The 14,335-nt window shown below is 34.6% G+C and overlaps 1 protein-coding gene across 1 annotated transcript; it reads left to right on the top strand.

The window, feature by feature from the left end:
• Window positions 1–1,403: 1,403 nt before the first annotated feature.
• LOC130444030 (tripartite motif-containing protein 45) lies at window positions 1,404–9,360 on the top strand. Its single transcript, XM_056778996.1, has 9 exons — window positions 1,404–1,767; window positions 1,820–1,947; window positions 2,686–2,933; window positions 3,117–3,305; window positions 3,367–3,645; window positions 3,721–4,042; window positions 8,497–8,744; window positions 9,014–9,141; window positions 9,210–9,360. The coding sequence occupies exons 1-9, from the start codon at window positions 1,571–1,573 to the stop codon at window positions 9,325–9,327; spliced, it is 1,857 nt and encodes a 618-aa protein (XP_056634974.1). The 5' UTR covers window positions 1,404–1,570; the 3' UTR covers window positions 9,328–9,360.
• Window positions 9,361–14,335: the final 4,975 nt, after the last annotated feature.

A 14,335-nucleotide genomic window follows, 5' to 3' on the forward strand; every position in this document is an offset into this window, starting at 1 on the left:
ACAAAAGACACTTAATAAGGAACATATTAACAAAAAATTGTGACTCAAGTATTTTTAATAACGTCAAAAAAAATTCGTCAAGTTCACGTTTCAGCGATGACGCGCATCTTTATTTTGATATCGAAATCTTGAAATTTTTTCAAATTTCAATTAACCATTACAAAAGACACTTAATAAGGAACATATTAACAAAAAATTGTGACTCAAGTATTTTTAATAACGTCAAAAAAAATTCGTCAAGTTCACGTTTCAGCGATGACGCGCATCGTTCATTTTGATATCGAAATCTTGAAATTTTTTCAAATTTCAATTAACCATTGCAAAAGACACTTAATAAGGAACATATTAACAAAAAATTGTGACTCAAGTATTTTTAATAACGTCAAAAAAAATTCGTCAAGTTCACGTTTCAGCGATGACGCGCATCGTTCATTTTGATATCGAAATCTTGAAATTTTTTCAAATTTCAATTAACCATTGCAAAAGACACTTAATAAGGAACATATTAACAAAAAATTGTGACTCAAGTATTTTTAATAACGTCAAAAAAAATTCGTCAAGTTCACGTTTCAGCGATGACGCGCATCGTTCATTTTGATATCGAAATCTTGAAATTTTTTCAAATTTCAATTAACCATTGCAAAAGACACTTAATAAGGAACATATTAACAAAAAATTGTGACTCAAGTATTTTTAATAACGTCAAAAAAAATTCGTCAAGTTCACGTTTCAGCGATGACGCGCATCGTTCATTTTGATATCGAAATCTTGAAATTTTTTCAAATTTCAATTAACCATTGCAAAAGACACTTAATAAGGAACATATTAACAAAAAATTGTGACTCAAGTATTTTTAATAACGTCAAAAAAAATTCGTCAAGTTCACGTTTCAGCGATGACGCGCATCGTTCATTTTGATATCGAAATCTTGAAATTTTTTCAAATTTCAATTAACCATTGCAAAAGACACTTAATAAGGAACATATTAACAAAAAATTGTGACTCAAGTATTTTTAATAACGTCAAAAAAAATTCGTCAAGTTCACGTTTCAGCGATGACGCGCATCGTTCATTTTGATATCGAAATCTTGAAATTTTTTCAAATTTCAATTAACCATTGCAAAAGACACTTAATAAGGAACATATTAACAAAAAATTGTGACTCAAGTATTTTTAATAACGTCAAAAAAAATTCGTCAAGTTCACGTTTCAGCGATGACGCGCATCGAAGCTCTCAAACACCCTTTATTAATATAGTGTTTTCTAAATTTCAATTAAACCGTCCAAAACTGCTCTAATAGAATAAAACTTAACATTTGATTGTGAAAAAATTCGTGTGACGTCCATGTTACAAACAGAAAACTAATTAAATTATAATAATCCAGTAAATCCCGAATGAACGTATTCACAAGTCATCTTTAGAACAAAATAATAGCATTTTGAACCGTTTGGGGTGAGAATTAATGTGTCACAATACAATTCCCAATAAGATTAGTAACGCGTGTATACGAGAACTGATCGAAATGTTCTTCATTCAGTGATAAAAACCACAGTTTCGTGTTTGACCGACATGATGGATTTGGACAACTTCTCGTATATTTTCGGCAGTTTCGCTCGACGGAGATCGAGTCAAGAACGAAACGGCGCTAAAAGACGGTCCATCGAACCAACTATAATACAATTAACCCCTCCCAATTCCAAAAAACCGATGATATCGGTCACGAAGACGAAAAATAATCCGGATATCTCGGAAGATACTAAATATCAGTAACAATTATCAGTTTAAATGTTATTATTCTTGTTTAGAGGGTAATTTTAGGTGTCCGATGTGTAAGAAACGATTCGAGGATCCCAGAGTACTTCCATGTCTCCATACTGTATGCTTAAAATGCTTACAACAATTAGAGCAAGCCGATTTGAACGTTAGGTACGATGAGGAATCTGAAGGTAAGTCTGTACGTATTAAACAATCGACAAGTCCTCGTATAACATTAATTTTTCGTAAATACCTCGTATATATTCATAATTGTTTCAATATTTACTCCGGACGCCATTTTGTGTAAAATCTTATTATAATTTCAACGTACAAAGAAACAATTTTTCATTAATCAATATCTTTATTCGGTAGCGTGTAAAAACTGATACGACGAAACTTAAACTTTTATTAAAATTTCCGTAAAATAACATTCATAACAATAAAAAAAGTTTTTAATAAAAATAAAATCGATGACTCACTATCTAGACGTCAACAGCTGGTTATTTAAGTTGTTGCCAACCTGATTTGAGATGTAGTAATGTAATGCTGGTTGCCTACTAAGTAGTAATCAATAACGTTACGTAAAAATAGAAGAAAAACGTTATGCAGGTAGTTTGCGATTTTTTTCGTATTTATATTTTGAAAAAAAATAAATACATCAGTATCTTATACAACTAATTAAATAAATTTACACAATTTGTTTGGGGAGTAGTATAGCGGCGGTGACGTCATAATCCGATTATCCTATATTTAGACGCGTCTATTTGCGTTGTTGCCGAGCTGATTTAAGGCGTAGTATTATGATGCCGGTTGTCTATTAAGTAATAGTCAATAACGTTACGTAAAAGTAGAGTAAGTTATATACAGTGAATAAGAGAAAAACAAATAATTTAAAATGAATTATTAAAACGATTTTTTTCGATTTGTAGAATCTCGAAAAACCGACGAGGCTGGTTCAAGTAAAAATAGTTCGGCGGGTTCCGGGTATTTGAGCGACAAACCGAGCGATTCAAGTACCGCCAAAGGTTTTTATTGCCCCTCGTGTGGTACTTACGTCGATATACCCAAGGGAGGAGTTTCGAAACTGCTTCCTAATTATTTATTATTACGTAAAATAACTGTGACGAGCTTAAACGATAACCACAACTTGTGCAGTATTTGCACCTCGGATAAATCAGTAAGTTACACACCCGGTATATATTAATTTGTCGTTGAATATACACCGTGAGCGAAAAAATCGCTGGTAAAAAACACGAAATTTCATTTTTTTTTTTTTTTAAATTGATGTGAAATATTTTAATTTTTCTTTCTTTTATAATACGAGGGTGGTCGGAGAGTTAAATGAAACCCGTAATTTCAGGCTTTATTCAGATGTACGGCGTGTAAATTGAATTTGTGCGATATTTGCGAAGACGTCCACCATAGACAAAAACCGTCATTAGATCACGAAGTTTTGTTAATAGATGGCGCTAAATCGACTATAAAACGTCTGGTGTGTCAAACACATCCGGAAAACGAACTGAACGTATTCTGTAGTTCGTGCTACGAGGTACGTTCGATAATTAATTGAAAAAAATTGAGTATTTATCGTTTTAAAAATTGATTTGAAGGTTATATGTGGAGGATGCGCTGTAGATAAACACATCGACCACGTTTTCGAGCCGGTTTCTAGAGCTATAAAGACCCATTTCGCTAAATTGCGTTTATTATCCGAGCGCGCTAGGAATCTAGTGGAAGAATCGGCTCTAGCCGCCGGTAAATTAGACTCGGTGTCCAAACAAATCGAAACTAGGTGCAACGAGGTTCAAGATGACGTCGAGAAATTCATCGGAGAGTACGTTCGGTCCGTGGAGGATCACAAACTCGAGTTGTTGGAACAAATAAAGCAAGTCAGTTGTAGTTCTTGGTTATTTGAACGTACGTAACCTCAAAAACGTTTTTTTTCTTCTTTTTTTTTTTTCGAGGTGAGACGAGATAAACTTGAATGCGTACATCGGGAAAGAGCCGCGTTGAGAAATAAACTGCGCGGAGCTAGAGACGTGTCTGGATTTTTGTCGGATCTATTGAGCGATGGAACGGATGCGGAAATATTGAGTTTCGTGCATCCGGTTTTGAATAGGGCGGAGATGTGCGGCGATTTCGAGGCTGTTGCCGAAGTGAAATTGTCGGGGTCGTTGCAGTTTTTGAAAGAGGAAACGGTCAAATGCCCCAATAATTTTTTTTCGATTTACGGCGTTCTGACTACACAGAATGTTTCTCCGGACAATTCGGTGCTCGACACGGCAGGTACGTTGATTTATGGTATAGTAGTTGAGAATTGCGGATTCCCGCATGTTCCGGTTCGGTTTTTTTTTTTTGACTAAGTTTATTATCTGGTGCGTTCCTCGGCGTTCGATCCCCGAAAACGTTTCTAGCTCAAAATAAACGAACGATTTGTTGGAAAACTAGAAGATATCTGGAATAAACTGGATTCTACTAGATCGAGGACGATAAATCAATTTTTTTTTATCGTGATGCTAAAAACGTACATGTAGGTTGATGAAAACAATCGACGTTCCAATCCATGTAACTTATTAATCGAATTTTTCGTACATTTCAAGCATAGGATGGAAACAATCTCCATTTTGTACAAACATCCCGGCCCGGAATACAGATTTCACGTAAAATTTACTACACTCGGGCCTGGAATGAAGATGACAGCATGTAATTCGCATCTTTCAGGCATGTAATAGAAATTACACACTTTAACTACAAACCCGTGGGCCTGGAATGTAGAAGACGCAGATTTTTGACATATTTCTGACGTGTAATAAGATAAAAACTCGTTTTCTATAAACTCCACGGCCTGGAATGTAGATTTCACGAAATATTAACTACACTCGGGCCTGGAATGAAGATGACAGCATGTAATTCGCATCTTTCAGGCATGTAATAGAAATTACACACTTTAACTACAAACCCGTGGGCCTGGAATGTAGAAGACGCAGATTTTTGACATATTTCTGACGTGTAATGAGATAAAAACTCGTTTTCTATAAACTCCACGGCCTGGAGTGTAGATTTCACGTAAAATTTACTACACTCGGGCCTGGAATGAAGATGACAGCATGTAATTCGCATCTTTCAGGCCTGTAATAGAAATTACACACTTTAACTACAAACCCGTGGGCCTGGAATGTAGAAGACGCAGATTTTTGACATATTTCTGACGTGTAATGAGATAAAAACTCATTTTCTATAAACTTTACGGCCTGGAATGTAGATTTCACGTAAAATTTACTACACTCGGGCCTGGAATGAAGATGACAGCATGTAATTCGCATCTTTCAGGTCTGTACTAGGAATTACACACTTTAACTAAGAACCCGTGGGCCTGGAATGTAGAAGACGCAGATTTTTGACATATTTCTGACGTGTAATGAGATAAAAACTCATTTTCTATAAACTTTACGGCCTGGAATGTAGATTTCACGTAAAATTTACTACACTCGGGCCTGGAATGAAGATGACAGCATGTAATTCGCATCTTTCAGGTCTGTACTAGGAATTACACACTTTAACTAAGAACCCGTGGGCCTGGAATGTAGAAGACGCAGATTTTTGACATATTTCTGACGTGTAATGAGATAAAAACTCATTTTCTATAAACTTTACGGCCTGGAATGTAGATTTCACGTAAAATTTACTACACTCGGGCCTGGAATGAAGATGACAGCATGTAATTCGCATCTTTCAGGCCTGTAATAGAAATTACACACTTTAACTACAAACCCGTAGGCCTGGAATGTAGAAGACGCAGATTTTTGACATATTTCTGACGTGTAATAAGATAAAAACTCGTTTTCTATAAACTTCACGGCCTGGAATGTAGATTTCACGAAATATTAACTACACTCGGGCCTGGAATGAAGATGACAGCATGTAATTCGCATCTTTCAGGCATGTAATAGAAATTACACACTTTAACTACAAACCCGTGGGCCTGGAATGTAGAAGACGCAGATTTTTGACATATTTCTGACGTGTAATAAGATAAAAACTCGTTTTCTATAAACTTCACGGCCTGGAATGTAGATTTCACGAAATATTAACTACACTCGGGCCTGGAATGAAGATGACAGCATGTAATTCGCATATCACAGGCCTGTAATAAAAATTACACACTTTAACTACAAACCCGTGGGCCTGGAATGTAGAAGACGCAGATTTTTGACATATTTCTGACGTGTAATGAGATAAAAACTCGTTTTCTATAAACTCCACGGCCTGGAGTGTAGATTTCACGTAAAATTTACTACACTCGGGCCTGGAATGAAGATGACAGCATGTAATTCGCATCTTTCAGGCCTGTAATAGAAATTACACACTTTAACTACAAACCCGTGGGCCTGGAATGTAGAAGACGCAGATTTTTGACATATTTCTGACGTGTAATGAGATAAAAACTCATTTTCTATAAACTTTACGGCCTGGAATGTAGATTTCACGTAAAATTTACTACACTCGGGCCTGGAATGAAGATGACAGCATGTAATTCGCATCTTTCAGGTCTGTACTAGGAATTACACACTTTAACTAAGAACCCGTGGGCCTGGAATGTAGAAGACGCAGATTTTTGACATATTTCTGACGTGTAATGAGATAAAAACTCATTTTCTATAAACTTTACGGCCTGGAATGTAGATTTCACGTAAAATTTACTACACTCGGGCCTGGAATGAAGATGACAGCATGTAATTCGCATCTTTCAGGCCTGTAATAGAAATTACACACTTTAACTACAAACCCGTAGGCCTGGAATGTAGAAGACGCAGATTTTTGACATATTTCTGACGTGTAATAAGATAAAAACTCGTTTTCTATAAACTTCACGGCCTGGAATGTAGATTTCACGAAATATTAACTACACTCGGGCCTGGAATGAAGATGACAGCATGTAATTCGCATATCACAGGCCTGTAATAAAAATTACACACTTTAACTACAAACCCGTGGGCCTGGAATGTAGAAGACGCAGATTTTTGACATATTTCTGACGTGTAATGAGATAAAAACTCATTTTCTATAAACTTTACGGCCTGGAATGTAGATTTCACGTAAAATTTACTACACTCGGGCCTGGAATGAAGATGACAGCATGTAATTCGCATCTTTCAGGCCTGTAATAGAAATTACACACTTTAACTACAAACCCGTAGGCCTGGAATGTAGAAGACGCAGATTTTTGACATATTTCTGACGTGTAATAAGATAAAAACTCGTTTTCTATAAACTTCACGGCCTGGAATGTAGATTTCACGAAATATTAACTACACTCGGGCCTGGAATGAAGATGACAGCATGTAATTCGCATATCACAGGCCTGTAATAAAAATTACACACTTTAACTACAAACCCGTGGGCCTGGAATGTAGAAGACGCAGATTTTTGACATATTTCTGACGTGTAATGAGATAAAAACTCGTTTTCTATAAACTCCACGGCCTGGAGTGTAGATTTCACGTAAAATTTACTACACTCGGGCCTGGAATGAAGATGACAGCATGTAATTCGCATCTTTCAGGCCTGTAATAGAAATTACACACTTTAACTACAAACCCGTGGGCCTGGAATGTAGAAGACGCAGATTTTTGACATATTTCTGACGTGTAATGAGATAAAAACTCATTTTCTATAAACTTTACGGCCTGGAATGTAGATTTCACGTAAAATTTACTACACTCGGGCCTGGAATGAAGATGACAGCATGTAATTCGCATCTTTCAGGCCTGTAATAGAAATTACACACTTTAACTACAAACCCGTAGGCCTGGAATGTAGAAGACGCAGATTTTTGACATATTTCTGACGTGTAATGAGATAAAAACTCATTTTCTATAAACTTTACGGCCTGGAATGTAGATTTCACGTAAAATTTACTACACTCGGGCCTGGAATGAAGATGACAGCATGTAATTCGCATCTTTCAGGTCTGTACTAGGAATTACACACTTTAACTAAGAACCCGTGGGCCTGGAATGTAGAAGACGCAGATTTTTGACATATTTCTGACGTGTAATGAGATAAAAACTCATTTTCTATAAACTTTACGGCCTGGAATGTAGATTTCACGTAAAATTTACTACACTCGGGCCTGGAATGAAGATGACAGCATGTAATTCGCATCTTTCAGGTCTGTACTAGGAATTACACACTTTAACTAAGAACCCGTGGGCCTGGAATGTAGAAGACGCAGATTTTTGACATATTTCTGACGTGTAAAAAGATAAAAACTCGTTTTCTATAAACTTTACGGCCTGGAATGTAGATTTCACGAAATATTAACTACACTCGGGCCTGGAATGAAGATGACAGCATGTAATTCGCATCTTTCAGGCATGTAATAGAAATTACACACTTTAACTACAAACCCGTGGGCCTGGAATGTAGAAGACGCAGATTTTTGACATATTTCTGACGTGTAATAAGATAAAAACTCGTTTTCTATAAACTTCACGGCCTGGAATGTAGATTTCAAGAAATATTAACTACACTCGGGCCTGGAATGAAGATGACACCATAATATTCTGGCGTGAAATATACAGTGGAAGGTCGAAAGTTTGTAACGAATATAAACATTGCATTTCAGTTTTCGCTATACGAGGGCGATTCCAGAAGTACATGTCCCAACAAAGACAACAAAAATGATATTTAGAAATGACAGTTTTCATAATTTAAAAAAAAAATGTTGTTATTTTCAGTTCTACAAAATTTACGAGTCGGTAAAAAAGTTGAAATACTACTGGAAACGAGAGACAACGACGGGTTGCCTATAGAAAGGGGCGGAGATGAAGTAATAGCGGATATACGTCACAGAGACGCGGGAGTTTCGAAATCGTTACTGGTAAATGTCAAAGATAAGAAAAACGGAAATTATATCATTTCGTTTACACCAGACGTACCCGGAAAATTAATTTTGAACGTTAATATCAATAAGAAACCCGTTAAGGTACGTCCATTTCGATTTTAAATAATTTTTCATCCCCGATTAGGAATGTGGGCGCCAGTTGTGTGTGTAAAGAGCAGGGCCGGCGTTTGAAATTTGAAAAATTACGTAAAAAGAAATAATTCAATTTTCAGCGGGATATTACGGGAAAATTCACGTTTTTGAAGCAGTACCAGTAGAAAGTAGTACAAAAACGAATTATTTAGACTCATTACAAGCTATTTTGTATGAAATTAATTTTAAAATGATTCTGTTCTGTAATGTGATTGCAGGGAAGTCCGTTTCCGGTGATTGTGCGCACTATAAAACAGCACGTCGGCATTTTTCATTGCTGCACATTCTGTTCTAGCAGAGGCAACAAAGATGCCGTTTGTGGTTGCTCCGGTACAATGCCAGGGGGGTAAGTTACAATTATTCACCATCGGCGTTAATTCCATTGGAAAATTTCAATTTTTTTTCGGTTCAAAGTTACAAAGGATGCGGACACGGTCACGAAGGACATCCAGGACGACGACATTGGTCTTGTTGCGGAATAATTTTGCAATATTCTGAATGTACCAGAACCAAGCAACCGCCGAATTTTTAATTCAATCAGTGAAAATAAAATTTTTATCGATTATTACTTTGAAATTAATTTAAAACCATTCTCCAGCTTCCTGAGTCCGTCCCTATATTTCCTACACACTTTTTTGTAACAAATTGTTTGTATTTTCGATGCGGCGTTGTCGGTTTTTGTAGTTTTTCATTTGATCTAATTCTTTTTGAAATTTTAAACACGTAAATTTCGATTTTGGTAACGAATTTTCACCTAACCTAACTTAAATCGATTCCTTGGCGAATAAAATAATACGTTTGGTGGCAGTGTTGTCAAATTTTTTTCACGAAAGTCCTTTAGTGGTTAACAAAAATTTATATACTTGAAAATAGTGGCAGGATGAAAAATCTGAAAGTGAGACTGGACTTTTGTCCGTGTCAGTTCATTTCGAGCCAAAAAGTGCCGTGAAATTCGCGGAAATTAAGGTAGACGGAAAATTCTGGAAATTGCACAGTTTTTGGGATTGTCAGCATTTATTTTTGAAGTTTGTATCCATTTTTCGGCCTTATAAATACTCGTTGGAACAGAAGTTTTATTATCACCGCAAAAATTGCAATTTTTTGGTTTACCTGTATCGCGCATATTCACGTGAAGCTGCATTTTTTTTTTAAATGATAAAATTAAATTTTAAATTACGTATATATCCCGTATTAATTTTGACACTTTGGCACGTTCATCTTAATTAATTGATTAATTAAATTAATTTCAAAGTCAAAAAGTCACAAAATTCCATTTATACCGAATCCGGCTCTGTTTTATATAATTTCATTATGGCAGGCTTCGCCAAGGTTACTAGAATAATAGGAGGTTTCTCTGACATGCGCATGTTTATGTAAACAAACGATCAGCTGCTAGAACACCATCTACGTCATTATGTTTACATTTTTGTTGTTTATATTTTTATGTCAAACAGAACCTCACTACCATTATGTTCGAGTTATCAGGATGTGTATTATCTCTTGCCGAATATATTTCTAAATAACGAATTTATTGAGATTTGTTGCCGTTCTCACAGCTGTGAAGAACCGGTGACGTCACTTGTCTATTACGCATCTTGTTAATGGCATAAACCTTCTATTATTCTAGTAACCTTGGGCTTCGCTACCGAATTTAACCGGAATTAGTCGATTATTGTTCTCGTTTTAATCTGTACACTTAAACATTGGACGGTTACATTGTTGCCAAGACTACAAAATTATCTTTTATATAAATAATTTTTATTAATACGTATTTACAATAACACTCAAAAGTTATAAATTTGTGGCTATTTTTTGGGAGAAATGTTCTTGATTTTACGTCTCTTACGTTTTGAAATGATGATCTAAGTACGTTTCCCAAAAATCAATCCAAATATTATAAAAATTTTGAATAGAATATACTTCATATTGATTGTATTATTTTCGATTCCGGCAACACTGTACTGATTCGGTTGAAACGATTAGTGCGTCAATTGTGGTCACAATATTGAAGCGACCAGGTCCGGACTTAGTAGAAACAGGTAAAATAAAATTGTAACTTATTTATTTTCTAGATTTTCGTGAGATTTTTGCATATTTTGGCTATTTTTTGAGAGACCCTTGTACAGGGCCGCACTATTATACTATTTATATAATAAATATCTTTGATTTTACGTTTCTTATGTTTTGAACTTAGTTTTTTTTAATAATTTGAAGAGATTTATAAAAAATTGATGTTTCGATTTAACTTTAATCAAAATTTTTTGGTAAAGAAAAATTATTAAAACAGACAAAACGTAAGAGACGTAAAATCAAGAATATTTGGATCTATTAATATGACAAAAGGTCTAAGAAATGAGAAATTGAAGAAATTTATACATATGAATATAAATATAATATAATAGTGCGGTCCTGTACAATGGTCTCCCAGAAAATAGCCACAAATTTACGACTTTTGGGTGTTATTGAATTTTATACAACTTTCAGTAATAAAGGCACTTTCTTAGATTGTTGAAAATCCCATACAACAAAATATTTTCGAAAAAAAAAGTTTTACGTATCTTAAATAATTATTTTTAAATAATTTTTTTGGTTAAATTACTACAATTTATCTTGTAAGTACGTATTAATAAAAATTATTTATATAGAAGATAATTTTGTAGTCTTGGCAACAATGTAACCGTCCAATGTTACAGTGGGCGGATTGAAACGAGAATAATAATCGACTATTTCCGGTTGAATTCGGTAACGAAGCAGTAACGAAATCATATAAATGATTTTTTTACATATTAAAGCTTCTAAATGTTTTTGATTTTACGTCTCTTATGTTTTGAAATTATAATCTATGCACGTTTCCCATAAATCAATTCAAATTTTATAAACATTTTGAATTGAATTATTAATACATCATATTGTTTATATTATTTTCTAAATTCTGGCAACACTGTACTGATGCGGTTGAAAGTCGTGGACACAAAATTGAAGCGACCAGGTCCGGACTTAGTAAAAACGAGTAAAATAAAATTATGACTTATTTTCTAGATTTTCGTGAGATTTTTGCATATTTTGGCTATTTTTTGAGAGACCCTTGTACAGGGCCGCACTATTATACTATTTATATAATAAATATCTTTGATTTTACGTCTCTTATGTTTTGAAATTAGTTTTTTTTTAAATAATTTTGAAGAGATTCATAAAAAATTGACGTTTCGACTTTTTTTTTGGTAAAGAAAAATTATCAAAAAAGACAAAACGTAAGAGACGTAAAATCAAGAATATTTGGATGCATTAATATGTCAAAAGGTCTAAGAAATGAGAAATTGAAGAAATTTATACATATATGAATATAAATATAATATAATAGTGCGGTCCTGTACAATGATCTCCCAAACAATAGTCACAAATTTACGACTTTAGGGTGTTATTGAATTTTATACAATTTTCAGTAATAAAGGCACTTTCTTAGATTGTTGAAATTCCCATACAACAAAAAATTTTCGAAAAAAAGTTTTACGTATCTTAAATGATTATTTTTAAATAATTCTTTTGGTTAAATTACTACAATTTACCTTGTAAATACGAATTAATAAAAATTATTTATGTAGAAGAAAATTTTGTAATCTTGGCAACAATGTTAGAGTGGGCGGATTGTAACGAGAACAATAATCGACTATTTCCGGTTGAATTCGGTAGGGAAGCAGTAACGAAATCATATAAAACAGAGTCGGATTGGGTATAAATGGAATTTTGTGACTTTGACTTTGAAATTATTTTGATTAATCAATCAATCAAGATGAGCGTGTCAAAGTGTCAAAATTGATACGGGATATATTCGTAATTCAAAATTTAAGTATATTATTTTTAAAAAAAAAATGCAGCTTCACGTGAATATGCGCGATACAGGTACACCAAAAAATTGCAATTTTTGCGGTGATAATAAAACTTCTGTTCCAACGAGCATCTACAAAGTCGAAAACTGGATACAATCCTGTCAGAATCGATGCCCCGAATATCAAAATACATCCCCGATATCGAAAAAAAGTAAAAAACGTTTAAAAAGCAAAAGCAAAAGTTCAATTGGATCCGGAAAGAGTGCGAAATCAGGTAAACCTTCAACTAACATCCCAAAAAATAAAACGTCAACCAAAAAAATATTATTTCCAGTAACTTTTTCGAACATCAAAGTAGGAACGACCTTGAAATCCACATCGATGGTTCAACCTTGCATCCATTACACGAAAGATGCGAATTTTCCGGTACAAATGACCACGCACTTAACTAGAATTGATAATCCGCCGAATAGAACGTGTTCCTGTTCATCTAATTACGTCGCGAACAAACAACGATGCATTAAATCCCATCAATTGATATCGAGATTCAATCCCTACCCCATACAACAGGTCCGTATATGATCTATACACTTCGGAGTTGAATTGGTTGCATAACCATCAGTAGAATTGTCAAAATTACTAACCAAAAAACCCTAAATCGCGTCATTTATACTGTCAAAAGTTTGTATTGTATATTTTCACGATAGGTAGCACAACGTGTGAGCAAAACGAGAGTCCTTTTGTCAGGATTGAAGACAGAGTTGAATAAAGTGAAGTCGCAATTAACAAATATATCCTTGGAAGTGACTAGGAGCAACGCGAGCGCCCCCAGCAGCAGGATAGAGAGAGAAATCTACGAATTGAAACTTGAAAACGTGAAATTGAAGAAAGAACTGGACACAAAAAGGCAACAGTGCGAGCGATCTTTGAAAGACGTCGAAAACGCGAAGCGAATACTCAACGAGTACGAAGATAAAGTAGTGTCCCTACACGACAAAGCGATGGAGTCCTCCAGATTGATAAAGCAGAGCAAAGAGAAGTTTTGTAAGTGTTTGAAGGAGAAGGAATTGGAAATAGAGCAGTTGAAACAGAACAACGAGAATTTGATCGAGAGCGTTAAAGGAAAAGACGCGAAATTTAGAAGGAAAGATGCGGGCGACGACGATAACCTCAAAACTATCGCGGAAAATAGTAGAAATTTCACGCAGTGCGTGCAACTTTTAGAAAAACAACTCGAAAACGCTGTCAACGATAACGAAAAGTATAAAGACGAAGTTAGGAAACTTGAACAGCAGATACTCAATTACGAATGTAAACTGTGCCAGAAATACGAACAAAAAGTTAAAAAACAAAAAATTAAATTGAACAATAAGATGAAAGAACAGGAAGCAGTTGAACATAAGTTGATGGATAAAATTAACGAATTGAACGTCCAATTAGAAGCTAGCAAAAATATGCAAAAATCTCATGAAAATCTACAAAATAAGTAAGTCATAATTTTATTTTACTCGTTTTTCCAAGTCCGGACCTGGTCGCTTCAATTTTGTGACCACTGCTTTCAACCGCATCGGTACAGTGTTGCCAGAATTTAGAAAATAATATAAACAATATGATGTATTAATAATTCAATTCAAAATGTTTATAAAATTTGAATTGATTTATGGGAAACGTGCATAGATCATAATTTCAAAACATAAGAGACTGAAAATCAAG

Source organism: Diorhabda sublineata, chromosome 5, assembly GCF_026230105.1.
Source record: "Diorhabda sublineata isolate icDioSubl1.1 chromosome 5, icDioSubl1.1, whole genome shotgun sequence".
Taxonomy (NCBI): Eukaryota; Metazoa; Arthropoda; class Insecta; order Coleoptera; family Chrysomelidae; genus Diorhabda; species Diorhabda sublineata.

Coding starts and splice junctions, on each gene's coding strand:
- LOC130444030 (XM_056778996.1), top strand. CDS start 1,571: ATGATGGATTTGGACAACTTCTCGTATATTTTCGGCAGTTTCGCTCGA. Junction 3,306..3,366: donor TCTGTAGTTCGTGCTACGAG/GTACGTTCGATA, acceptor ATTGATTTGAAG/GTTATATGTGGAGGATGCGC. Junction 4,043..8,496: donor TTCGGTGCTCGACACGGCAG/GTACGTTGATTT, acceptor TGTTATTTTCAG/TTCTACAAAATTTACGAGTC.